Source organism: Thalassophryne amazonica, chromosome 4 (genome assembly GCF_902500255.1).
Source record: "Thalassophryne amazonica chromosome 4, fThaAma1.1, whole genome shotgun sequence".
Classification (NCBI taxonomy): Eukaryota; Metazoa; Chordata; class Actinopteri; order Batrachoidiformes; family Batrachoididae; genus Thalassophryne; species Thalassophryne amazonica.
Genome location: NC_047106.1, coordinates 82,724,981 through 82,751,225, shown reverse-complemented (window position 1 = coordinate 82,751,225; position 26,245 = coordinate 82,724,981). Strand labels below are relative to the sequence as shown.

General features: G+C 45.6%; 1 protein-coding gene across 1 annotated transcript in view; it reads left to right on the top strand.

Annotated features, from left to right (window-relative positions):
• LOC117508411 (protein yippee-like 2) overlaps positions 1-25,609 on the top strand; it is a 124,051-nt gene extending 98,442 nt beyond the window's left edge. The window contains exon 5 of the mRNA XM_034168176.1: positions 23,264-25,609. Coding sequence (XP_034024067.1) covers positions 23,264-23,353 — 90 coding nt within the window. The 3' untranslated portion in view covers positions 23,354-25,609. The remainder of the gene's footprint in view (positions 1-23,263) is intronic.
• Positions 25,610-26,245: the final 636 nt, after the last annotated feature.

Here is a 26,245-nt window from a genome sequence, read left to right as displayed (position 1 = left end):
TGAAAGAAAAATCACAAAAGAGAGTCTGTGTTGAAGAAATGCAGATAACACATGCACTGTTCACCCCCTTCCTTTTTTTGTAAGTGGTGTATTATGAAGCATACCTAAATGGTTATCGTCCATCCATCCATTTTGTTCCGCTTTATCCGGAGTCAGGTCGCGGGGGCAGCAGCTCAAGCAAAGCCGCCCAGACCTCCCGATCTACACACACCTCCCCCAGCTCCTCCGGGGGAACCCCAAGTCGTTCCCAAGCCAACCGAGAGATGTAGTCTCTCCAGCGTGTCCTGGGTCTTCCCCGGGGCCTCCTCCCAGTGGGACGTGCCCGGAACACCTCTCCAGCGAGGCGTCCAGGGGGCATCTGGAAAAGATGCCCGAGCCACCTCAACTGACTCCTTTCGACGTGGAGGAGCAGCGGCTCGACTCCGAGCTCCTCCCGAGTGACCGAGCTCCTCACCCTATCTCTAAGGGAGCGCCCAGCCACCCTGCGGAGGAAACCCATCTCGGCCGCTTGTACTCGCGATCTCGTTCTTTCGGTCATGAGCCAAATCTCATGACCATAGGTGAGGATCGGAATGTAGATCGATCAGTAAATTGAGAGCTTTGCCCCCCTACTCAGCTCTCTCTTCACCACGACGGTCCGATACAGTGACCGCATCACTGCAGATGCTGCACCAATCCATCTATTGATCTCACGCTCCATCCATCCCTCACTCGTGAACAAGACCCCAAGATACTTAAACTCCTCCACTTGAGGCAAGGATACTCCACCGACCTGCTTTGAAGAGGGCAAAGCACCTTTTTCCGGTCGAGAACCATGGCCTCGGATTTGGAGGTGCTGCTTTTCATCCCGGACGCTTCACACTCGGCTACAAACCGCCCCAGTGCACGCTGAAGGTCCTGATTTGACGAAACCAACAGAACCACATCGTCCGCAAACAGCAGAGACGAGATTCTGTGGTTCCCAAACCAGACCCCCTCTACACCCTGGCTGCACCTAGAAATTCTGTCCATAAAAATAATGAACAGAACCAGTGACAAAGGGCAGCCCTGGCAGAGGCCAACGTGCACTGGAAACAGGTTTGACTTACTACCAGCAATGCGAACCACGCTCCTGCTGTGGTCGTAGAGGGACCGGATAGCCCTTAGCAAAGGAACCCGGACCCCGTACTCCCGGAGCACTCCCCACAGGGTGCCCCGAGGGACACAGTCGAACGCCTTCTCCAGATCCACAACACACATGTGGACTGGTTGGGCGAACTCCCGTGAACCCTTGAGCACCCGATGGAGCGTGTAGAGCTGATCCAGTGTGCCGCGACCAGGACGAAAACCACACTGCTCCTCCTGAATCTGAGGTTCGACCATCGGTCGAATTCTCCTCTCCAGTACTCTGGAATAGACCTTACCAGGGAGGCTGAGGAGTGTGATCCCCCTATAGTTGGAACACACCCTCCGGTCCCCCTTCTTAAACAGAGGGACCACCACCCCGTTCTGCCAATCCAGAGGCACTGTCCCCGATCGCCACGCGATGTTGCAGAGGCGTGTCAGCCAAGACAGCCCCACAACATCCAGAGACCTAAGGTACTCAGGACAGATTTCATCCACCCCAGGAGCCTTGCCACCGAGGAGCTTTCTAACCACCTTGGTGACTTCGGCCTGGGTAATGGATGAGTCCGCCTCTGAGTCCCCAGTCTCTGCTTCCTCTTTGGAAGACGTGACGATGGGATTGAGGAGATCCTCGAAGTACTCCTTCCACCGCCCGACAACATCCCCAGTCAGGGTCAACAGCTCCCCATCCACACCGTAAACTGTGCTCGTGGAGAGCTGCTTCTGCCTCCTGAGGCGTCGGACGGTTTGCCAGAATCTCTTCGAGGCCGACCGAAAGTCCTTCTCCATAGCCTCCCTGAACTCCTCCCAGACCCAAGTTTTTGCCTCTGCGACCGCATGGGCTGCGGCACGCTTGGCCTGCCAGTACCTGTCAGCTGCCTCTGGGGTCCCACCTACCAACAAAGATAAGTAGGACTCCTTCTTCAGCTTGACGGCATCCCTTACTTCCGGTGTCCACCACCGGGTTCAGGGATTGCCGCCGTGACAGGCACCAGAGACCTTGCAACCACAGCTATGAGCAGCCGCATCGACAATGGAGGTGGAGAACATGGTCCACTCGGACTCCATGTCTCCAACCTCCCCCGGGATCTGGGAGAAGCTCTCCCGGAGGTGGGAGTTGAAGACCTCGCTTCCCAGCAGACCCTCACGATACGTTTGGGCCTGCCAGGTCTGACCGGCTTCCTACCCTCCCAGCAGATCCAACTCACCACCAGGTCATGATCAGTCGACAGCTCTGCCCCTCTCTTCACTCGAGTGTCCGAGACACATGGCCGAAGGTCAGATGATACGACTACAAAGTCTATCATCGACCTCCGGCTCAGGGTGTCCTGGTGCCACGTGCACTTATGGACACCCTTGTGCTCAAACATGGTGTTCGTGATGGACAAATTGTGACTAGCACAAAAGTCCAACAACTGAACACCACTCGGGTTCAGATCGGGGAGGCCGTGCTTCCCGATCACCCCACTCCAGGTTTCACTGTCGCCGCCCACGTGGGCGTTGAAATCCCCCAGGAGACCAATGGAGTCCCTAGTCGGAGCGCTATCTAGTACCCCTCCCAGGGACTCCAGGAAGGTCGGGTACTCTGCACTGCTGCTCGGCCCGTAGGCCGAGATAACGGTGAGAGACCTGTCCCCGACCCGAAGGCGTAGGGACGCGACCATCTCGTTCACCGGAGTGAACTCCAACACTTGGCGACTGAGCTGGGGAGCAATAAGCAATGCGACCCCAGCTCTCCGCCTCTCCCCGTGGGCGACGTCAGAAAAATGAAGCGTCCAGCCCCTCTCCAGGAGTTGGGTACCAGAGCCCAAGCTGTGCGTGGAGGTGAGCCCGACTATCTCTAGTCAGTATCTCTCAACCTCCCGCACAAGCTCAGGCTCCTTCCCCCCTAGCGAGGTGACATTCCACGTCCCAACAGCCAAGGGTTGTGAGCATGGACCGGGCCGCCGGGCCACCCGCCCTCGACCGCTACCCAATCCTCTCTGCACCCGACCCCCATGGCCCCCTCTGCAGGTGGTGAACCCACAGGAGGGCGGGCCACGTCACTCTTTCGGACTGAGCCCGGCCGGGCCCCATGGGCTAAGGCCATGGACGCGCGAGCCCCAACCCCAGGCCTGGCTCCAGGGTGGGACCCCAGCTCCGCCATACCAGGCGACATCTCGGTCCTTGATCTTTTACTGGTCATGGAGGTTCTGAACTGCCCTTAGTCTGACCCATCACCTAGGACCTGTTTGCCTTGGGAGGTAAATGGTTATCAGAACAGTGAAATTTTTTTCCATGTTTGGATGTGGGTTTTCTGCATTTTCTGCATCTTTGTCAGTTATGAGACCATATGATGTTCCACCAGATCTAGTGGAATTGTGTGAAGCTGTTTTGCTGATGCTGGTTCATACGTGGGCTGTCAATAAAGTAACGGTCCTTTTTATTTTTTTCAAAAACTATATGGATTTCATTCATATGTTTTTACGTCAGACATGCTTGAACCCTCGTGCGCATGCGTGAGTTTTTCCACGCCTGTCGGTGACGTCATTCGCCTGTGAGCACGCCTTGTGGGAGGAGTCGTCCAGCCCCTCGTCGGAATTCCTTTGTCTGAGAAGTTGCTGAGAGACTGGCGCTTTGTTTGATCAAAATTTGTTCTAAACCTGTGAGACACATCGAAGTGGACACGGTTCGAAAAATTAAGCTGGTTTTCAGTGAAAATTTTAACGGCTGATGAGAGATTTTGAGGTGATTCTGTCGCTTTAAGGACTTCCCACGGTGCGAGACGTCGTGCAGCGCTCTCAGCTGCCGTCGTCAGCCTGTTCAAGCTGAAAACCTCCACATTTCAGGTTCTATTGATCCAGGACGTCGTGAGAGAACAGAGAAGTTTCAGAAGAAGTCGGTTTCAGCATTTTATCCGGATATTCCACTGTTAAAGGAGATTTTTTTAATGAAAGACGTGCGGACGGGTCCGCACGTCGGGACGCAGCCGCCGCGACGCTCCACCACAGGAAAAACACCTCTGTTGAAAGCCTTAAGGACAAGTTGGAACATGTCCTGCCTGTTAAACAATTTCTCATATACTCACTCCACTGAAAGCCATCAAAAGCCGCCTGGATTTACAAATGGTTATCAACACGGAGGTGTTTTTCCTGTGCCACCGCACCGCGTCGGCTGCGTCCCAATTTTGATCAAACAACGCGCCAGTCTCTCAGCAACTTCTCAGACAAAGGAATTCCGATGAGGGGCTGGATGACTCCTCCCACAAGGAGTGCTCACAGGCGAATGACGTCACCGACAGGCGTGGAAAAACTCACGCATGCGCACGAGGCTTCAAGCATGTCTGACGTAAAAACATATGAATGAAATCCATATAGTTTTTGAAAAAAATAAAAAGGACCGTTACTTTATTGACAGCCCTCGTAGATCTAGCAACTTGCTTCCAACAGACTACATGCTGTTTAACATTTCTTTTAGTTTTTACATGCATCTATGGTGAATCTTATTTAACTAAATTTCTCCTGTTGTGAATCTTAGGAGGTTAGTGTTTTGCTAGCGGTTAGCGTTTTGCTAGCGGTTAGCTTGCGCTAGCTCAGCTACACAGTTTTTTGGTCATCATTTCTTTTATTGCTGTTACCAGCACATACTTCTGTTAGTTTTTTAGTGTAACCTCTATGAATTGTTGCTCATTATTTTGCTCCTGTGTGATTCTTAGGAGTGGTTAGCATTTCGCTAGCAGTGAGCTTGTGCTAGCTAAGCTGGCTTTGTTTTTTGTTGTTGTTTCTTTTATTACTGTTACTACCAGTCTAATACTTCTGTTAGTTTTTCAGTGTAACTGCTGTGAATTGTAGTTCATTATTCTATTCCTGTGTGAATCTTAGGAGTGGTTAGCATTTTTGTTAGCGGTTAGCTTGTGCTAGATTGGCTGCACTCTTGAATTTTTTTCTTCTTTTCACATGCAAGCGTATCATCCGAAGATTATTTTATTTATTAACTACACAGATGTATAATAAAACAAATGGTGAATGGTTTCTAAACACAATTATGACAGAGTTTTTGAGGGAAGAGTGAGCAGCAGCCGCACAGCAGGGGAGTGGAGTTTCTTTTCTGTTCATGTATGTGCGCGCGCGAGCGAATCTTTCATGAAGATTATTTTACTTATTAACTACACAGATGTATAATAAAACAAATGGTGACTGGTTTATGAACACAATTATGACAGAGTTTTTGAGGGAAGAGCGAGCAGCAGCACCACAGCAGGGGGAGCGGAGTTTCTATTTTTTTACTCTTACGTGCGCGCGCGAGCGAATCATCCGTGGGGATTATTTTACTTATTAATGACACAGATGTATAATAAAGCAAATGGTGACTGGTTTCTAAACACAATAACGACAGTTTTTGGAGCGAGCAGCAGCCCCGCAGCAGGGGGAGCGGAGTTTTTTTTTTATTTTTTAATTGTTTAAATGTGCGTGCGTGAACGAGACGGGAGATCCTCAAACTGGGTCCTGTCCTGCAGAGGCGGAAGGACCGCTGAAACCGGCCGTCATCCAGACGCAGCTCCTGCAGCAAATGATGATACTCCCCGAATTGGGAACGTCTCATGACGTTTGTCAGCTTTCCACAACAACTGGCTCCATGTGATCAAGGTCCGTCATGTTAACTTGACTGACATCTGGAGCCGGCGAGTGGAATGGAAGCTCCTCCTATTTGATGACTACTGGGGTGAATTTTCACAGCGAAAGCAGAGCGACACACCGGGCGATGGTGGCACGTCCATCGCCATGCGACCCATGCAAATTTGTGCCGTCTGTTCGCATCCGGTGTGAACGCGGCATTACACTTTACATTAATCCTGCGCGATGCTAGCAGAGAGGGTGGCTTGTTTAGAGAGCCATGTCTGTAAGCTAGAACAGCTTCTTAGTCTTGTAGGGGAACCCACCTTGTGTGTTATTTAAGAGCTGACGTAACATGTGAATTTCTCCTCTGTGAGATCAATAAAGTTTTTCTTTATCTCATCTTTATCTTTAGTTCACTGGAGTTAGATGTTACGGGCACTCCAGGTGAGGTTAGTGTTGGGCCTGCTAGCGTGCCTATTAGCATTAGCCGAGAATCACCGGCTGTGGATGACGGCATTCGGACCGTGGTTAGGCGGAAGAAGTCACGTAGGGCTTGGTGCCCGGTTGCGGTACCCCTCGCCACTGTGAACTGTGAACCATTTTTTTTTTACCTTGGATGTGCCTGTTATTCCTTTGAGCCCATGGGTGACTTTCACTCCTATCTCCAGGCCGAAATGCCAAGTGTTAGTCATAGGGGATTCCATCATTCGCAGAGTCAGGTTACAGACGCTGGCTGATGTTAAATATATTCCTGGGGCCAGAGCTCCCAACATTGCCTCTCATCTCAGGGTGCTGATACTGCAGAAGGGTAGACAGACAAAGGAACATGACACGAGATACAGCCACATAGTTATTCATGTCGGCGCCACCTTCAGGATGAAGCATTCCAAGGTCACAAAAATTGACATAGAGAGAACTTGTGACCTTGCTAGAAAGATGTGTTGGCATCTATTAATAGTCTCTGGTCCCCTCCCCTCCCAGGATAATGATGAGGCATTTAGCAGGCTGACATCATTAAATAGGTGGCTAGTGCAATTTTGTAGACAGCAAAGCTTTAGCTTTATTGAGAACTGGTCTTCGTTTTGGGGCTGCCATGGCCTGCTAATGCCAGAGAGCATCACCCTACTGGGGAAGGTGTCGCCATCTTGTCTGTGAAAGTAGATAGAACTCTACAGGGAGGGTAACATTATGACTTTACAGCAGGCCACAGAGCAGGTGATTAGAGAGCAAGGCTTATGACGAATGTTGGTGTGGAATCCATTAGCTTAGCTGGGAAATTAGTGCAAAATCCACTATGGTGATAGTACAGTTTATGCGGTAGGGAGGGAAATTCATCCAGTTGAGATTGTGGCCTGTCTCTGCAGACATGTCCATAAAAATCATACAGGGATATGCTTTGCAAACTTAATACCCATTACTACATTGGATGACGTTGAAATTGAGGATGGCCCTTTGGCTGTTCCAGCAATATCAAATATTTTGTGTTTGCTACCTACAAACCACATGGAATGGTCCAGTGAGACATCGGGATCAATTTCACCAGATAATGCTTAGCCTAGGCTCGTGTGTCATACATCACACTGACAAAGTCAGGAACCTTGGGGTAATTTTTGATCCTACGTTGCCCTTTGACCTCCACAAATATTATGAGGACTGCTTTCTTCCGTCTGCAAAATATAGTGAAGATTCGTCCCTTCTTGTCTATGGCTGATGCTGACACCATGATTCATGCGTTTGTCTCTTCTAGATTGGACTATTGCAATGTTCTATTTTCTGGTTTACCGCAGTCCAGCATTAGGGGTTTCCATTTGGTTCAAAATGCTGCTGCTAGACTTTTGACCGGAAGCAGAAAGTTTGACTACATTACACCCATTTTGGCATCTCTTCACTGACTTCCTGTCCCTGTGAGATCAGATTTTAAGGTTCTACTACTAACCTATGAAATTGTTCATGGACTGGCACCTCCCTACTTAGCTGACCAACTTAAGCCCTATGTACCGGCCCAGGCTCTGCGTTCTCAGGGTGCAGGACTACTTTGTATCCCTAGGGTGAATAAAAAGTCTGCAGGTCACAGAGCTTTCTCTTATCATGCACCTGCTTTGTGGAATGATCTGTCTGCATCAATAAAACAGTCAGATTCTGTGGAGGATTTCAAGTCCAGACATAAGAAGCACTTATTTTCCCTTTCATATGGCTAGCACACTGGCATAGTATGTTACTATGCTTTCTACCCTTTTAAATTAATTTTATTAGGAAATGGAGTGGGCCGTGGCCTCAACTTTATCTAAATTCTGGGTCTTTTAGTGAAGTTTAAGGCTAGTGGCCGGCAATCACCTTAGTATTTTTTTCTGTTTTTCTTCTCGCGAAATGCTGATAAATCATACTGTATTTGTTGTCTTTCTGCCACCTGATTCTGTTTTTTCTTTCTGTTTAAGGTGCGGCTCCATCCACAGATGGGTGTGGTGTCTTCTACAGGCGTTCCGTCCTGTGCACCAGCATGGTCTCCCAAAATCTCTCAAAATTTCCAGTATAATTTCCTGTTTTGTCATTTGTGTTGGTAGCATGGCCCAAGCAGAGGGTCACCCCTTTTGAGTCTGGTCTGCTTGAGGTTTCTTCCAAATCATCAGAGGGAATTTTTCTTTACCACTGTTGTCTGTGTACTTGCTCTAGGGGTTGGTAAGGTTAGACTTACTTGCATGAAGTGCCTCGAGGCAACTTTGTTGTGATTTGGCGCTATATAAATGAAAATAAATTGAAATTTGTGTTAAGTACTGTTTCCAAACGTTGTGTCTTGTTGCAGTTCGACACTAACTTTCATGTTTGGCATTGTACTTTCTATTTGACATCAATTATATTGTCACAAAGTGTAACTGTTTAGATTTTTTTCTGTTTTTGTTTCAGTGGTTTCCTGTTTGTTGCTACCTGCTCGGGCAGCAGAATTAATAGCATCACAGTCATATTTGCAGTGTCAGCCTGTCTGGTTATAACATCATGAAAAGGCGCAATTTAAATCAACAGAATAAATCACAGGAAGGTGATTGTCTTGAAGTCACAGTGGCAGGTTTGTGAATGGAGAATTCTCATTTTGATCCCTACGTTAGACAAGAAAATCACTGAGGCATGTTTAAACAAAGTCCTTATTCCCCAAGGTGCTTACAGTGTGCCCTTGAGCACATTGCATAGCAGCACTTTTAATAATAATAATAATAATAATGACTTGGATTTATAGAGCAATTTTTAAGACACCCAAAATGTTTTACAAGTTGCATTATTCATTCACTCGCACATTCACACACATTGGTGATGGTAAGCTACTAGTGTAGCCACAGCTGCTCTGGGGCAAACTGATGGAAGCATGGCTGGCATTCTATGGCCCTTCTGACCACCACCTTATTCATACAAAGGCTTTGTGCACATTTGTTTGTTTGTGTGTGTGTGTGTGTGTGTGTGAGAGAGAGAGAGAATGGGTAAATGTGAGGCATTATTGTAAAGCACTTTGAGCATCTGGATAAGAGGGAGATTGCTTTATAAATGCAGTCCATTTCCCTTTATCTTCATGCACTGCACTGTACCCTGCTGTGTTCTGCATATGCCCCAACAGTAAAATTAGGGAAAAAGCCTATTGTGTCTGATGATTTGCGAACATTAATGCTGGATTTTACGGTCGCAAATTGAGTTTTAAAAAGGCTATTTATGACCACAGACCACAGTCATGCTTTCCAAGTAGCTGGGATATGGATTTGGCAAACAAGTCAACACAGTATATGAAGGCATGAACTTTCATGTTACATGCTGTAATTTGATGCACTCAGTGATTAACTTAGCTAATGTGATGAATATTACTCTAATTTATATTGTGAGTGTCTGAGATAGGCTTCAGTTAGATTTCTGGGATTCCTTACTACATGTCTAGTGTGTTTGGTTTATCGATACATTTGTTCGAAAATTAATGTACCAGTTTCCCCAGTATTTGTCACAAAGGCTGGGTCTGTCTAAGACAAGAAACCTTAGGCTATACATTGTGAAGTAGAGAGCTGCATGAAGACCAGAGTCAAGACATATTTAAAAAAAATAAAATTATAGCATATTACAAGCTGGAAATTTAGCAGAGAGGTTCAGTGAATTTAAATATAATTTGCAGCGATTCACAGGGTTGCTTGACTAATCTGCATGGATAGTTTGAGTTAAGTTAAACATTGGTGAATTTTAACATACAGATTCTCCTTGATGCTTTGATGGTGAATTTGTGTTATTACACAGCTAGCTAGGTAACCAAGGCAACTTACTAAAATGACTTACTAAGCCAGCTAGTTAGCATCAAAGTCAAAGTCGGCTTTATTGTCAATTCTTCACATGTACAACACATACAAGGAATCGAAATTTTGTTTCTCACCTTCCCTCGGTGATGACAGGACAAGACATTTCGACAATAAGGACAGTAAAGTGCACCAGTATTTATAGTGTAGCATTTGAAGTAATAGTAAAAGTGCAGTAGTGCAAACCATTCAGTATTTGTAGCAGCAGCAGATTTTTGTTAAGACACTGTGCAAGTGGTGTGGTGGTGATAAAGTGAAACAGTGCAGGACATTGGTCATAGGCAACAAATTTTATTTATTTTAAATTTTTTTTAGATTTGAGTCTGGTGGTGCTGGACCGGAGGCTCCTGTACCTCTTCCCGGAGAGCAGAGTGCTAAACAGGTTATGTGCGGGATGGCTTGCATCTAGGGCTGCAGGTATCGATTATTTTAGTAATCGAGTATTCTCTCGATTATTCTAGCGATTAATCGAGTAATCGGATAAAAAGTACTTTTGCATTTTAAAACATTAACAGTCCAGGGCTCTCCCTAAGTAATGGCACAATGTCACTGCGTCATCACGGAGATTGTCAAATATAGTGTGTCCCTTTCTGTTTTCCTGGGTAATTATTTATTTTTTCACATCTTTCCAAGTTTTGGATCTTTCCTGGTGTCAGGAACTCAGCCAAAGTCTTGACATTTTGCTGAAATGGCGATGGGTTGTGGCTTTCTGTTTTTTGTTTTCCCCAACTTGTAAAATTTAACCATATTTATTTATGTATTTATTTATTTATTAAGGTGCTGGACTGGGTCCCTGCATGAATTTATTTTTAACACACTCTCTGCAATTCAGCCAATGCATTTCATTTTCAGCTGGAGGTTGAACATGCAGCCTCGCAGTCACTGGTTTTTTATTCTTATTATTTATTTGAGTTCCCGTGTTTGTGATGCATTGTGTGTTGCCCAAAAAATCGAAAATTAAAACTCATTGCGAGTCTAAGCAAACCACAGAAGAAAGAGTGTACTTCTTCCAGAGACTGTCTGTGGCCGGGACGGAGCTGTGTGAGCGCAGTGCCGAGCCCAGGCCCAGCGCCAGAAAAAAAATATTAAGGGGGCGATGAGTTTATCCCCTCCCCCCCCCCCCCCCCCCCCAAAAAAAGTGTGCACCGGAGGGTACCTGCCTCTGAGCATGTGTAATGAATTGGGTGCGCTCCTAAAAAGCTTGTGTATTTAGGCTACACCGTTGTAAGAGACTGACTGAGTAAGAGTGATGACAGTATTTTTTTAATTATTATTTGAACATAGTATAGACCCTCGGTCAAGTGATCTCCTGCATACAACAAAACCAAACAAACTGATCTGAGAAACGACACGAGACAGTAGATTAACCCCACATACAGCCCTCCATCAAAAGCGCAAACACAGCACAATTGGGCATGACAGTCACACAACGGGTCAAAGATAAACCTTTCACGTAGATATACAGTGGTCCCTCGTTTATCGCGGGAGTTACGTTCTAAAAATAGCCCGCAATAGGCGAAATCCGCGAAGTAGACAGCGTTATTTTTTACAATTATTATAGACGTTTTAAGGCTGTAAAACCCCTCACGACACACTTTATACACGTTTCTCAAACAGGCATTAACATTTTCTCACTTTTCTCTCGTGTGTAAACACTCTCAAAGTTCAAACCTTAGTAGAAAAATAAGACCAACCTGTTTTCAGGCCCAAACATTTGTTTGAGAAATAAAAATAGAATGTTTTCCTATAAATAATTATGATGGCTTTTAGAACTAATGAATTTAATTTTAATGATCAACCTACGAGGGTTAGGGACACATAAGAAATTATTAATAGTGACTGTCCAGTATTTCACAGTTCCTCTGATCACGCCTCTTCGTCCTGGCACCGCGCCACTGTCGCTGTTATGGATAAGACACGGATTGAGGAGCGGTTCAGTGTCTGACTGAACCCAGCATGAAATAATCAGAAGCAGTTCCAAAAAGAAAACACATTTATTTTTCTCCCTTTGTGCTATACATGAAATACTAAATAATTAGAGTTCTGGTGAGGTGAAAAGGCGGCGCGCTCTCTCAGCGTCTCAACAGTCGGAGTCCGAACGTTCAGGACTCAGGAGTTCCGCCAACACCCCCCCCAGGTGACTTTCCCAGACTGTACTCTGCGAAGGAGGAACAGAGATGAGATTATTCAACACTTATTACTACGAAATATTGTTTAGAGGCAAACTTATCAGCTACACGTTTAGGTCTGGTTTCAAAACTTAGTTCAAAGAGGCTGCTGCTCACAGCTAGTGGAGGATCATTAATCCGCACGCCACTGCCGTGAGGAGCACGCCAAACAATTTCCACCAATAATTACTTATAGCTGCGTATAAACGCCAATTTACATTCATGGATAAACGTTTCAGAATATTCACCTCTGTCGTGTGCTGACATTTGCCTCTCACCCTCGTCTTCCTTCACAGGCGCGATGTCAGACTCTGAAACGGCCCTCAGCGTCCCCACACGGTCGTCACAAGGTCGTTTTCTCCGGCAATCTTATCCAACTCACTGCTGGTTTAAATGTAGTTCTTCATCACTACATTGGTACCAGCTGGAAGTCCTCAGATCTGCACGTGAACATCACAGGTGTCGTGGATTGTCCTGATAGGGAGCCGCACGAGAATGCAACAGGTGCAGCCAATCATCGTAACAGAGGAGAGAGACTCTTCTGCAGCACATTTTCCTCAGAGAACAGCCCCAAATCACCTGGGAAGGAAAACAAACACAAAACAACCCAACCTTGTCCAGCCAAACCCCCCCAACACACAACAGTACCCCCCCGTCAATGGGAAGCCTCCCGGCGACCGTACAAACCAGACCCAAAAACAACCCCACACATCAAAGGCCAAAGCAGGAGGAGGGCAGAGATCACAGCAGGCAGCAGAGCCGGGAGATGCGGTAGAAAGGCTGGCCAGCATCAAAACAAAAAAAAACATCCCGAAACAACCCCAAACACAAAAACAAAACACAAAAAAAAGGCCCCCAGCATCCCCCCCAGAGAGCACCACAAACATACCCCAGGGAAGCACACCGGGGTAAACACAAAAGAAAAACACAATACCCAACCCAACACCCCCCCCCCCCCCCCCCCCCAGAGGACCGTCCCCCAACACAGTAGAACACAGGTCAAAGGAAAAAACAAACAACACCCTCCCCCAACATGTGGAGCCCGACTTCCCCCAGGGGACATCGTCATCAACCCCAGGAGCAACGACCACGGCAGGAGCCATCCAGGAATCCCCAGGCATACACGGGAGCCTTAATGTCCCCCAGAGGACCGTCCCATCAAACCCCAGGAGACACCCCCACAACCCAGGAACCCCACCCCAGCCCAACACGGCCGGTCGGCCCCACAGTCAGCCTCCCCCACAGTCAGCCTCCCCCCCAGAGGACCGTCCCATCAAACCCCGGGGGGAAACAGGAGGAAACAAAAACCCCAAACCCCCAAACCCCCAGGGATTTCCAAAAACCACTCCAGGAGCAAACAAAAACTACAGAAAGCCCCATTGACCTCCCCAGCACCCCGAAAGACCCTCCAGGTCCATCAGGAAACACGTCGTGGCAATCGGCACAGGACTACTAAGCCGGAGAAGCCAATAGGAAAAACGCAACCCAGCTCCAAACCTAAGGGCAGGGGAAAACCAGCAAGATGGCCGGTGCCCACCCCCCGACTATACTCCAGCCTACCGGGAGGGGTGGGCAGCGGAAAAGGCGTACGGCACTGATCGGCCCCACCGCTCCGACTGGAGTATATCCACACTGCCCGACACCTCAGCAATACCAATGGCAAATGGTCAGAGGCACGCTGAGGCTGGAGAGGAACCGGGAAACAACTAAATCTAAGAAAAGAGCCCTGGACCTCCTCCCCCCCCAGGTGCAGAGGTCCTCATGGGAATGCCCAGCAACCAACCTGCACCACCCCACAACACCAAAGACGAACGGCCAGAAGTGTGTGAGGCTGGGGTTAGGGGACAGGGAAATAAAAACCAACAAAATAAAACGACCCATTCTGCTAACAAAAATTAAATAACTATAAACAATAAAAAAAAAAAACACACGCTTACCTGAGTCCAAACGAACTCCGACCAGCCAGCCTGTTCACCCCACCAGAACTACCTCAAGTGCTATACACAAAACCTGGTTTACAAAAACTCCCATTTATATCCCACAAAAATGTCCATAAAACACCTGGAGCCATGTTATGATGCTGTCTCCTAACGCTCGTTTGACCGGGGCAATATGGCTGTTCTGACCCTTCCAAGTTGCATTGGCTCATCCACTAGAGGAGCTAGAGGTCCCGTCGGAGGAGTCTCAGAGGAACGAAGAAGAGGCGGTCCGGACTTGTGAGACAAAACACCCCGCTCGGACACTCGCCCTCTCTCTCGTCCACGCTCCCTAAGCCGATCGTCTAGACGAATAACCAAGGATATTAACTCATCTAAATCATTCGGTTCGTCACGGACGGCTAGCTCGTCTTTCAGGGAGTCATTCAACCTGTCTACAAACACCCCCCTCAAAGCAACAGCATTCCAACCAGACTGAGCGGAAAAGACTCGAAAATCCACAGAATAATCAGCTGCGCTTCGTCGCCCCTGTCAGAGGTTCAGCAATCGTTGAACCACGATATTTGTTTTCATCGGATGATCAAAAACCAAACGAAGTTCACGGGAAAATTCATCAAAGGATTCTAGCAGTGATGATTTATTGCTCCCGAATCATCTCCAGGTGCTTCTGGACTTTCTCCTGAAATGGAACTGCTTCTGCCGCTGGGTCCATATTGGTTTGGCCGGAGAATTCTGTTATGGATAAGACGCGGATTGAGGAGCGGTCCATTATCTGACTGAACCCAGCATGAAATAATCAGAAGCAGTTCCAAAAAGAAAACACATTTATTTTTCTCCCTTTGTGCTATACATGAAATACTAAATAATTAGAGTTCTGGTGAGGTGAAAAGGCGGCGCACTCTCTCAGCATCTCAACAGTCGGAGTCCGAACGTTCAGGACTCAGGAGTTCTGCCAACACCCCCCCCCCCAGGTGACTTTCCCAGACTGTACTCTGTGAAGGAGGAACAGAGATGAGATTATTCAACACTTATTACTACGAAATATTGTTTAGAGGCAAACTTATCAGCTACACATTTAGGTCTGGTTTCAAAACTTAATTCAAAGAGGCTGCTGCTCACAGCTAGTGGAGGATCATTAATCCGCACGCCACTGCCGTGAGGAGCACGCCAAACAATTTCCACCAATAATTACTTATAGCTGCGTATAAACGCCAATTTACATTCATGGATAAACTTTTCAGAATATTCACCTCTGTCGTGTGCTGACAACATTTGCCTCTCACCCTCGTCTTCCTTCACAGGCGCGATGTCAGACTCTGAAACGGCCCTCAGCGTCCCCACACGGTCGTCACAAGGTCGTTTTCTCCGGCAATCTTATCCAACTCACTGCTGGTTTAAATGTAGTTCTTCATCACTACATTGGTACCAGCTGGAAGTCCTCAGATCTGCACGTGAACATCACAGGTGTCGTGGATTGTCCTGATAGGGAGCCGCACGAGAATGCAACAGGTGCAGCCAATCATCGTAACAGAGGAGAGAGACTCTTCTGCAGCACATTTTCCTCAGAGAACAGCCCCAAATCACCTGGGAAGGAAAACAAACACAAAACAACCCAACCTTGTCCAGCTAAACCCCCCAACACACAACAGTTGCGCCTTTTTCCACTCACACCTCGCTGCAGGTGTCTTTTTCCGAGTGCAGAACACAGTTATGGGTAGTTGTTGGCGCTCTTTTTTCTTCTGGGCGAGAAGATTCTTATAAACAGACACGCAGAACATAATGCACATACTCTCCCTTTGCGGTGCCGCAACAGGTGTCCCGTCATCTCAACAGAACACCGGCCTGCTTGATGAGGACGCAGAGCACAATGCGCTGTAAAAAAAAAAAAAAAAGTATTCCAGTATTTCTTTTTCTTTCTTTTTTCTTTTTATTTTTGATAACTCTCACATCCGAGGGAGCGAAGTTGATGACGTGAGGGGGCGTCGCCCCCAAACGCCCCCTTGTGGCGCCGGGTCCGGCTGAGCCGCTCACACCGGCAGAGAGAGGCAGCAGCCGGCCGCCGCGCATAGAGCGGCCAGCGGATGAAATTGTGTTTTTTTTTTTTTTTAAACAAACAAACACACTGCTTTGCTTTAAATGCACAGTAAGCTATTTCAGATGATCAGCGTGGACCGTCTTTTTCCTAAAAGGCTTTATTTCATTCTGTTTGTTGCGTTGTAAAGCTGTAGCTTTTGTGCTAATTTGATTAGTGCTTGCTCTACTTCTGTTTGTTTTTCTGGGGACGTTACAGCGCCACACACAGGCCTGGCATATATACTGCAATGTTAAACAAAGCTTCAAGGCACAGAATTTGCCTCAAACATTTTTTGTAATCGAATTATTCGAGTTACTCGACTAATCGTTTCAGCCCTACTTGCATCGCCCACAATTGTGGTCGCTTTGCGGGTGAGGTGGGTGGCGTATGTGTCTTGCAGAGAGGGGAGTGGGGCACCAATGATCCTTCCAGCTGTATTCACTATGCACTGCAGGGCTTTCCTGTTGTAGTCAGTGCAGTTTCCGCCCCACACAGTGAGGCAGCTGGAGAGGATGCTCTCAATGGTGCCACGGTAGAAAGTGCTCATGATGGTTGGTGGAGCACTTGCCCGCTTGAGTCTGCGCAGGAAGTAGAGACGCCGCTGAGCCTACTTTGCCAGTGATGCATTGTTGGTGGTCCAGGACAGGTCCTCACTGATGTGCACCCCCAGGAATTTGGTGCTGCTCACTCTCTCCACAGCAGCACCCTCGATGGTCAGTGGCAGGTGTTGGGTTTGACCTTTCCGGAAGTCAATAACAATCTCTTTGGTCTTGCTGACATTCAGCAGGAGGTTGTTGTTTCTGCACCATGTGGTCAGAAGGTTGACCTCTTCCCTGTAGTGACTCTCGTCGCCCTTGGTGATGAGCCCCACCAGAGTTGTGTCATCCGCAAACTTCACTATATGGTTTGTGCTGTGGGTTGTTGTGCAGTCATGTGTCAGTAATGGGAAGAGCACCAGACGGTAGTCATTGAAGTAGGATGGAGCTGATTGTTTTGGCACAGGTATGATGGTGGCAGCTTTGAAGCATGATGGAACAACGACTTGCTTCAGGGAAGTGTTAAAGATGTCTGTGAAGACATCCTTAAGCTCCTCTGCGCAGTCCTTCAGCACGCGACCAGGCATGTTGTCCGGACCTGTTGCTTTGCGGGTGTTGATGGCCACCAGTGTCTTCTTCACGCTGGCAACAGAGAGGCACAGGGTCTGGTCGTGGGGAGGGGGTGGGGTCTTCTGTGGCTGTGTGGTGTTCAGTGCTTCAAAGTGTGCAAAGCAGCGGTTCAGGTTGTTGAGCAGAGAGGTGTTGCTCTCACAGCTCTGTGGTGCTGGCTTGTAGTCAGTGATGGCCTGAATGCCTCACCTCAATGGCTCTGTGCGTCCTTGCTGTCTCTGAAGTTGGATGTTATCTTTTGTGTGTAGTCCTTTTTTGCCTTCCTGATGCCACGGGACAGGTTGGCTCTTGCTGTTCTCAAGCCAGATTCATCCCCGGCTCTGAAGGCTTTGTCTCTGGCTCTCAGCAGCTTGTGGACATCACCTGTCAGCCATGGGTTCCGGTTGGCCCGGGTGATGATGGTTTTTGTGTGGGTCACATTATCAATGCACTTTGTGATATAGGAGGTCACAGTGTCTGTGTACTCCTCAATGTCAGTGTTGTTGTTGTAGGTTGCTGCGTGTTTGAACATTTCCCAATCCGTTGTGTCAAAGCAGTCCTGGGGAGCAGGGGTGGCCCCCTCTGGCCACACTCTTACCTGCTTCTTAACAGATTTGATGACTTTCACAGTTTGTCTGTATGCTGGCATGGGCATAATAATGATGTATGTGGTCAGATAGTCCGATGTGGGGGAGGGGGTGGCTTTGTATGCTCCTTTGTGTGTGGTGTAAGCCAAGTCCAAGGTATTTTTTTCCCCTTGTTGGGAAATCAACATACTAGTGAAATTTTGGAAGGACAGTTTTGAGATCAGCATGATTAAAATCTCCATTGAGGACGATAAAACCATCTGGGTGTGCAGTTTGTTGTTCACTGAGTGCTGCATTTCTATCACTGCTGCTGTTGGTGGGTGGGATGTAGACTGCGACCAGCAAAATCACAGTAAACTCCCTGGGCAGATAGAAGGAACGGCACTTAATGATCATAAACTCCGCTAGTGATATGCAGTGTTTGCACACAACCACAGCATCCCAGCACCACTTATTCCGAATGTAGACGCACAGACTCCCGCCGCGAGTCTTTCCTCCGTTTACGAGGGTCCGATCAGCTCGATAGCATGCTAGCTGCTAGAGTTGCACAGCAGAGTTGGGGATGTTATCATTTAGCCATGTTTCAGTGAAAACAAGAAGACAGCAGTTACTCACTGTATGATTCGCAAACTTCAGTATGTGATCCATTTTGTTGTCCAACGATCATACATTTGCCAAGAGGAACAATGGTATGGCTGGGCGAGTTGGTTTAGCTGCTAGCCTAGCTCGGATACCTCCGTGCTTGCCCCTCTTCTGTTTACCCCTGATCCAGCATGTAGCTGGATCAGGGGTAAGTTTAGTGAGTTCAGCAATGCTACTGTTATACAAATAATGAAGGTTTATGAGTTCAATGATACGAATATTTCATGAAGTGAAAGCTGGAACAAACCATTCAAGGAGGCCTCGTTGAATGGTTTGTTCCAGCTTTCACCAAATTAAATATTTGTTCCATTGAAAGAATGTAAAAACATTCATTATTTGTTTTATGTAATGGCTAAAATAGATCCTTGTCATTTGATATTTTATTAATTTATAAACAAAAGGGACTTACATTTTGTTGTTCCACTGCTGCTAAAGTCCAAATTGTGACATGTCGTCCAGTGATGCTGTGCACTGACTTCGGACTTCCATTAAAAAAACGACTTTGTGTAGTTCCTCAGTCCAGCCAAAAATCACGTCAGCTTTTCATGCATTCACATGGTTTACAGCGGTGTGGATTTTTGTGTGTGTGTGTGTGTGTGTGCGTGCGTGCGTGTGTGTGCAGAGTGCAGTGGTATCAAATGTACGAGTATGTAACCAAATTTGTACTGTAAATGGAACCAAATCGCACTCAAAATGTACCCTAAACAAATGGGATGAATAATCCATGTCATGTGACATTTAAAGCACCAATCAAATGACAAGGATCTCCTCAGCCATTATATAATACCACATATTACACACATGTTCATGCCCTAACTGGGTATCCACTTGTTTTTTGTGCCAAAAATGTACACAATGAGGTGTCAAAAACCAGCAACTGGTGTCATTAGTAAACCAGTGGTGAAATAATTTGGGTTTAATTTCAGAGTTGACCCGAGGATATAGCTGTGCTGAAACCTTTACATACCAGATTTTAGATTTTTCTGGCCATTTTTCAGAGAATATGAATGATAACACAGAAACTTTTTTTTTTTACTCATCGTTAGTGACTGTGTAGTCTTTTACTGTCAAACTGTGTTTACTCTTTTTAAATATTAATGACAACAGAAACTACCCAAATGACCCTGATCAAAAGTTTACATAGCACAGTTTTTAATACTGTGTATCCCCCCCCCCCCTCCCCCTTTTAACATCAATGACAGCATGGAGTCTTTTGTAGTACAACCCCTGGCAAAAATTATGGAATCACCGGCCTCGGAGGATGTTCATTCAGTTGTTTAATTTTGTAGAAAAAAAGCAGATCACAGACGTGACACAAAACTAAAGTCATTTCAAATGGCAATTTTCTGGCTTTAAGAAACACTATAAGAAATCAAGAAAAAAAATTGTGGCAGTCAGTAACGGTTACTTTTTTAGACCAAGCAGAGGGAAAAAAATATGGACTCAATCAATTCTGAGGAACAAATTTTGGAATCACCCTGTAAATTTTCATCCCCAAAACTAACACCTGCATCAAATCAGATCTGCTCGTTAGTCTGCATCTAAAAAGGAGTGATCACACCTTGGAGAGCTGTTACACCAAGTGGACTGACATGAATCATGGCTCCAACACGAGAGATGTCAATTGAAACAAAGGATTATCAAACTCTTAAAAGAGGGTAAATCATCACGCAATGTTGCAAAAGATGTTGGTTGTTCACAGTCAGCTGTGTCTAAACTCTGGAAGGTTGTTAAAGGCAAACATACTGGTAGACCAAGGAAGACACCAAAGCGTCAAGACAGAAAACTTAAAGCAATATGTCTCAAAAATCGAAAATGCACAACAAAACAAATGAGGAACGAATGGGAGGAAACTGGAGTCAACGTCTGTGACCGAACTGTAAGAAACCGCCTAAAGGAAATGGGATTTACATACAGACAAGCTAAACGAAAGCCATCATTAACACCTAAACAGAAAAAAACAAGGTTACAATGGGCTAAGGAAAAGCAATCGTGGAGAATGGATGACTGGATGAAAGTCATATTCAGTGATGAATCTCGAATCTGCATTGGGCAAGGTGATGATGCTGGAACTTTTGTTTGGTGCCTTTCCTTATAAAGATGACTGCCTGAAGAGAACATGTAAATTTCCACAGCCATTGATGATATGGGGCTGCATGTCAGGTAAAGGCACTGGGGAGATGGCTGTCATTACATCATCAATAAATGCACAAGTTTACGTTGATATTTTGGACACTTTTCTTATCCCATCAGTTGAAAGAATGTTTGGTGATGATGAAATCATTTTTCAAGATGATAATGCATCTTGCCATAGAGCAAAAACTGTGAAAACATTCCTTGCAAAAAGACACATAGGGTCAATGTCATGGCCTGCAAATAGTCCGGATCTTAATCCAATTGAAAATCTTTGGTGGAAGTTGAAGAAAATGGTCCATGACAAGGCTCCAACCTGCAAAGCTGATCTGGCAACAGCAATCAGAGAAAGTTGGAGCCAGATTGATGAAGAGTACTGTTTGTCACTCATTAAGTCCATGCCTCAGAGACTGCAAGCTGTTATAAAAGCCAGAGGTGGTGCAACAAAAGTGATGTGTTGGAGCGTTCTTTTGTTTTTCATGATTCCATAATTTTTTCCTCAGAATTGAGTGATTCCATATTTTTTTTCCCTCTGCTTGGTCTAAAAAAGTAACCGTTACTGACTGCCACAATTTTTTTTCCTGATTTCTTATAGTGTTTCTTAAAGCCAGAAAGTTGCCATTTGAAATGACTTTAGTTTTGTGTCATGTCTGTGATCTGCTTTTTTTCTACAAAATTAAACAACTGAATGAACATCCTCCGAGGCCGGTGATTCCATCATTTTTGCCAGGGGTTGTAGTTGTGGACAACGTTCTATTTTTTCTGATGATAAAGCTACTCATTCCTCTTGGCAAAAAGCCTCCAGTTCCTGTTCAATGATACTGAGGTCAGGAGACTGAGATGGCCACTCCAGAGCCTTCACTTTATTCTACTGTAGCCAATGACAGGTCAATATGGCCTTGTGTTTTGGATCATTGTCATGTTGGAATGTCCAAGTATGGCCCATGCGCAGCTTCCAGGCTGATGTAAATTTACCTCCAATATTTTCTGATAACATGGTGCATTCATCTTACCATCACTTTTGACCAAGTTTCCTGTGCCTTTGTAGCTCACACATCCTCAAAACATCAGCCATCCACCTCTGTGCTTCACAGTAGCGATGTTGTACCTTTTCATCATAGGCCTGGTTGACTCCTCTCCAAATGTAGTGTTTATGGTTGTGGCCAAAAAGTTCAATTTTGGTCTCATCACTCCAAATTACTTTGTTCTATGTGCTGTTTGATGTATTACAAGTGGGATACTTTGTGTCATTTGTGTCGTAATGGCAGCCCATTTTTCTTCAAGTACTTCCATATTGTGCATCTTGAAACAGCCACACCACGTTTGTCAGAGAGTCCTGTATTTCAGCTGAAGTTATTTGTGGGTTTGTCTTTGCATCCCAAACAATTTTCCTGGAAGTTGTTGCTGAAATTTTTGTTGGTCGACCTGACCATGGTTTGGTTCCAACAGAATCCCTCATTTTCCACTTCTTAATTAGAGTTTGAACACTGCTGATTGGCATTCTCAGTCTCTTGGATATGTTTTTATATCCATTTCCTGTTTAATACAGTTCAATTACCTTTTCTTTGATGATTATTTTGCTTCCCGTATGACTCAGAAACCAGAAATGTCAGTGGAGCACTGGATGAAAGATCTGTCAGGAGCCCTGAACTGACCTTTTATATACACACTGATTACAAGCAAACAGATCACAGGTGAGGGTGGTTACCTTTTGTAGCTATTCAAACCCATTTGTGTCAACTTTTGTGCATGTTATCAGGCCAAAATCACCAAGGTATGTAAACATTTGATCAAGGTCATTAGGTTAGTTTCTGTTGTCATTATGATTTAAAAAGAGCAAGCACAGTTTTTTGACAATAAATGGCTTCACATGACCACCAACATTGAGTGAAAGAGAAGTTTTTGTGTTATCATTCATATTCTCTGAGAAATGGCCAAAAAAATGTAAAATTCTGCCAGAGTATGTAAACGTTTGAGCACAACTATAAGTGAGGTAATCATCTTTCCAACTTTTTTCAAGTAAATTCAACATATTAGTGTGGGCATAATGTAGAAGAGGAACCAGTGCAAATGTGTACTCTGCCCTGGAATGGAAAACGTTAAACACTGTAAGCCAGTCTGAATAAAAACGCAGGTCTTGGGCATGTAGCAGTCATTTTTTTACATTGAGAGATGATGTATGAGTGGAAGCATGTGTGCTAATGCCTGTCTTTGTAGTTTCCAGAGGCATTTTGGTTACACACCAAATTCATGTTACTGCCTGTGAAAGTAAAGCATGCTGCCTTGCTGATGATTGGGTTTGCCTAACAATGGAGCTACTGAAAGATTCGTGCCATTATGAAGAATGGAACAAGAGCACAGTCACAGTTTTGATTCTGTTGCATCATCAGATTCAATAGCTACAGAACAGCCAGGATTCAAACAACTGAAAAGAAAACATCTCAACATCTGTGTTTCTTCGACTCTTCCTCTGGCTGTATGTACAGTGTCTGTCTTTTAGTCACGTGAGTTTAAAGCTGCCTCTCCCTCTCTCTCTCTCTCTCTCTCTCTCTCTCTCTCCAGGAACATGCCTTTGAAAGCAGTCAGAAATACAAAGAGGGCAAATTCATCATCGAGCTGGCCCACATGATAAAGGACAATGGCTGGGACTGAAGGACACCGCTGGAACGTGACCGCACTGGGGGAGGTTGGGTAGCTGGATGGACTTATCTAGACATGAGGGGCGTGTTTGGGTTCAGGGCAGTCTTCTGTGGTGGGTGAGTGTATGGCTTTGGTTTGGCTGATTTACCATTAACCTCCGTAACTCTCTTGGCCATCCCTCCCTTCACGTCTCTTGATGTCCACACTGACAGTTTTCAGACATCCCGGCTTGACAGAGAGACAGACTAGGCAGGCTAATGAGCAGCTAGCAGGACTAGGTGACTGGCCAGCTATGGTCATTGTTATTTTCTGTGCTCTTTCATTTGAAAAAATTGTTGGAAGGCACCTTTGTTGTTTGGAGAATGCTACCATGTCCAACATTGTTTCAAGTTAAAACCAGTTAACGAGTCATTCAGCAAGTAGGAGGCCGGTTGGCCCGGGCTGTCAGGGTTTATTGGCCATAGCCAAGGTTAACAAGGATTCAGTCTGTCTTCAGTGCAAATGAGGTGACCTGAGATGATTATAGCAAATCTAGTTGATGAGGGCCATGCCAGCTAGGCCAGTGATGAGGCCTGGTACTGCAGCTTGGCATGGAGGCCTGAGCACATGGGCAACAGGGTTATGGAGTGCGGTTCTTTTCAAGGCAATTGTCCTACTCTAGACTGCTCAAAGATGGGATCCAATTCATGATTTTGTTATACAGCTCAGGGCAGGTGGAGTGATAGCTGGGAGTGAAACAGAGAAGCACCCAGCTTGTCCAAAAACCTCTGAGGAATTTGCTCTCACACCAACAAAGTAGGTCCCCTGGGTTGTACCCATTCTTCGATACAGTGAGTCGTGTAATGTGATCTACCGGTCCAGTCCGCATATCACTGATCTCTGTGTTCACCTTTGTTATGTGGCGAGATGGAATTACACAAAATAAGTGAGTCTGTGGTGAAAAACTTTGGCTGGTATTCCCAAAGGTATTGTTACCTGTCTGCTGTTACAGGTCAGTAAGTGAGGGTGAGGATCTGCAGGATTGGAGCAGCGGCCGTAAAGCACAACACCCGCTCTCGGATCCAAGCAGACTGGTGTGAAAAAAACAACAGCAACTACTGAACACATGGTGAAACCAAAAACAAAATATAGATTAATTATGTCATTTACTGAAGATGTCGCATGACCACAGTGGGGTAAACGCTAAAAGCTATCGTTCTTAGGCTCTCTATCAGTCTGGGATGGCTACAGTTTAAGTGGTTAGTGTTCTTCACTAAACTACCCTTTAAAGGCGAACAAAAGAATTTCTTATTTTACGTGCTCTCATTTTGCCCCAGTTTGAGTTCTTTTTTGTACCATTTGATTTGCTTAATGAATACTCCACGTGCATCATGGGAAAGCTCATTACCTGGGCGGTAATATTTCATGTGGAGCTTAAGCCTGTGTGTTCTCACACTGAGGCCTATTTAATGTGCTGAATGTGTTGTTCTCTAAAAGAACAGTCATCATTTCAAATGGGAGATGCCAATGCAGTTCCCATTAAAATGCAAAAGTGACACATGCATGCACTAAAACTGCATTTTCAGTCTTTTTCCTGCACATCTCTGTGTTGTTTTTGTGAGATTTGTGTCTTTATTTGCAAAGAAATCTATCGTTGAGTGCATCTGCTGACATTGGTTCGCATCACAGGATAAATCCTACTTTCCAAAAGCTCTTGGAACTTCCACTTCATGACACACGGTGGTGCATAAAAATGCATAAAAATCTGTTTTCAAAAGTAGCCATGTCCAACAAAATGTAAACAGAGTAAAACATTGAGCAGCCAACTGAGATAGTTGGATGCCACGCAACCAAAGAACCTGCCCATCCACAATAAACTGACCAAACAAAAGATCTCATTTTGATTGGGGAGTAAAAAAAAGTTACAAAACTATGAGGTGTGTACAGCTGGAAGTTGAGGTTGTGGATAGCCTTTCTCTGTGTTATAAAATGATTTTGTAAAGAAAAGATCTTAATATATATATGAATCTATTTGCTGTAATCGCTATGAGGATTACTGTTCATGTTAACCTCCGTGTGATACATTGTAAATAGAGTCGTTGTGTTTTATCCACATGATGATGAATGAATATGATTTAGGTCATGTCATGCTTTCTCTCCGGTATCCCACAGTGACTGTACGATACTACTTTTTTACTGGAAATGTTTCAACCTTAATGTTTTTTGTAAAGGAGGATGCTGATATTGACTATATCTCATTGGATCTTCATCTAATAAAATATCTGTATGGAATGTAGCTGTTTTTTTTTAATACAAACTCAAAGCTTTTGTTGTCGCCTTTAAATCAGACATCCATGATATGATACGGCTCAACGTTCCATACGCAACATCCATAAGCAGTTGAGTGTGAATTGTATTGATTCTCAACTTTTTAAATTTCATTTAAAAATTAATAGCAATAAAATTGCAGTATCATGAGTATAGATCCCCCCACCCCTAGTGTTCAACAGTTGACAGGCATTCATTCATTTTATGAACCTGCTTATGGGTGACAGGGGAGCTGGAGCCTGTCCCAGCAGTCAGTGGGCAAGAGGTGGGGTACAAATTGAAAGGGCCACTCGTCTATTGCAGGGCTGACACGTGTAGACGAACAAACGCATTCACACTCTCACACAGTCAATTTAGAGCCACCAATTCACCTAACCTGCATGTTTTTGTGAGTGAGACGAAGCCGGGGCACCCAGAGGGACCCTATGTTAACATGAAAACACTCCCCACAGGAAGCACCAGGTCAGAAATGAACCTCAGATCTTCTTGCTGTGAAGCAACAGTGGTAATCACTAAGCCCAGCTGACAGGCAGGTCTATGGTATTTTAGGTCCTCAAACAAAGTTACTTTTTTGATTGATCTGGAGCAGGGGTGGCC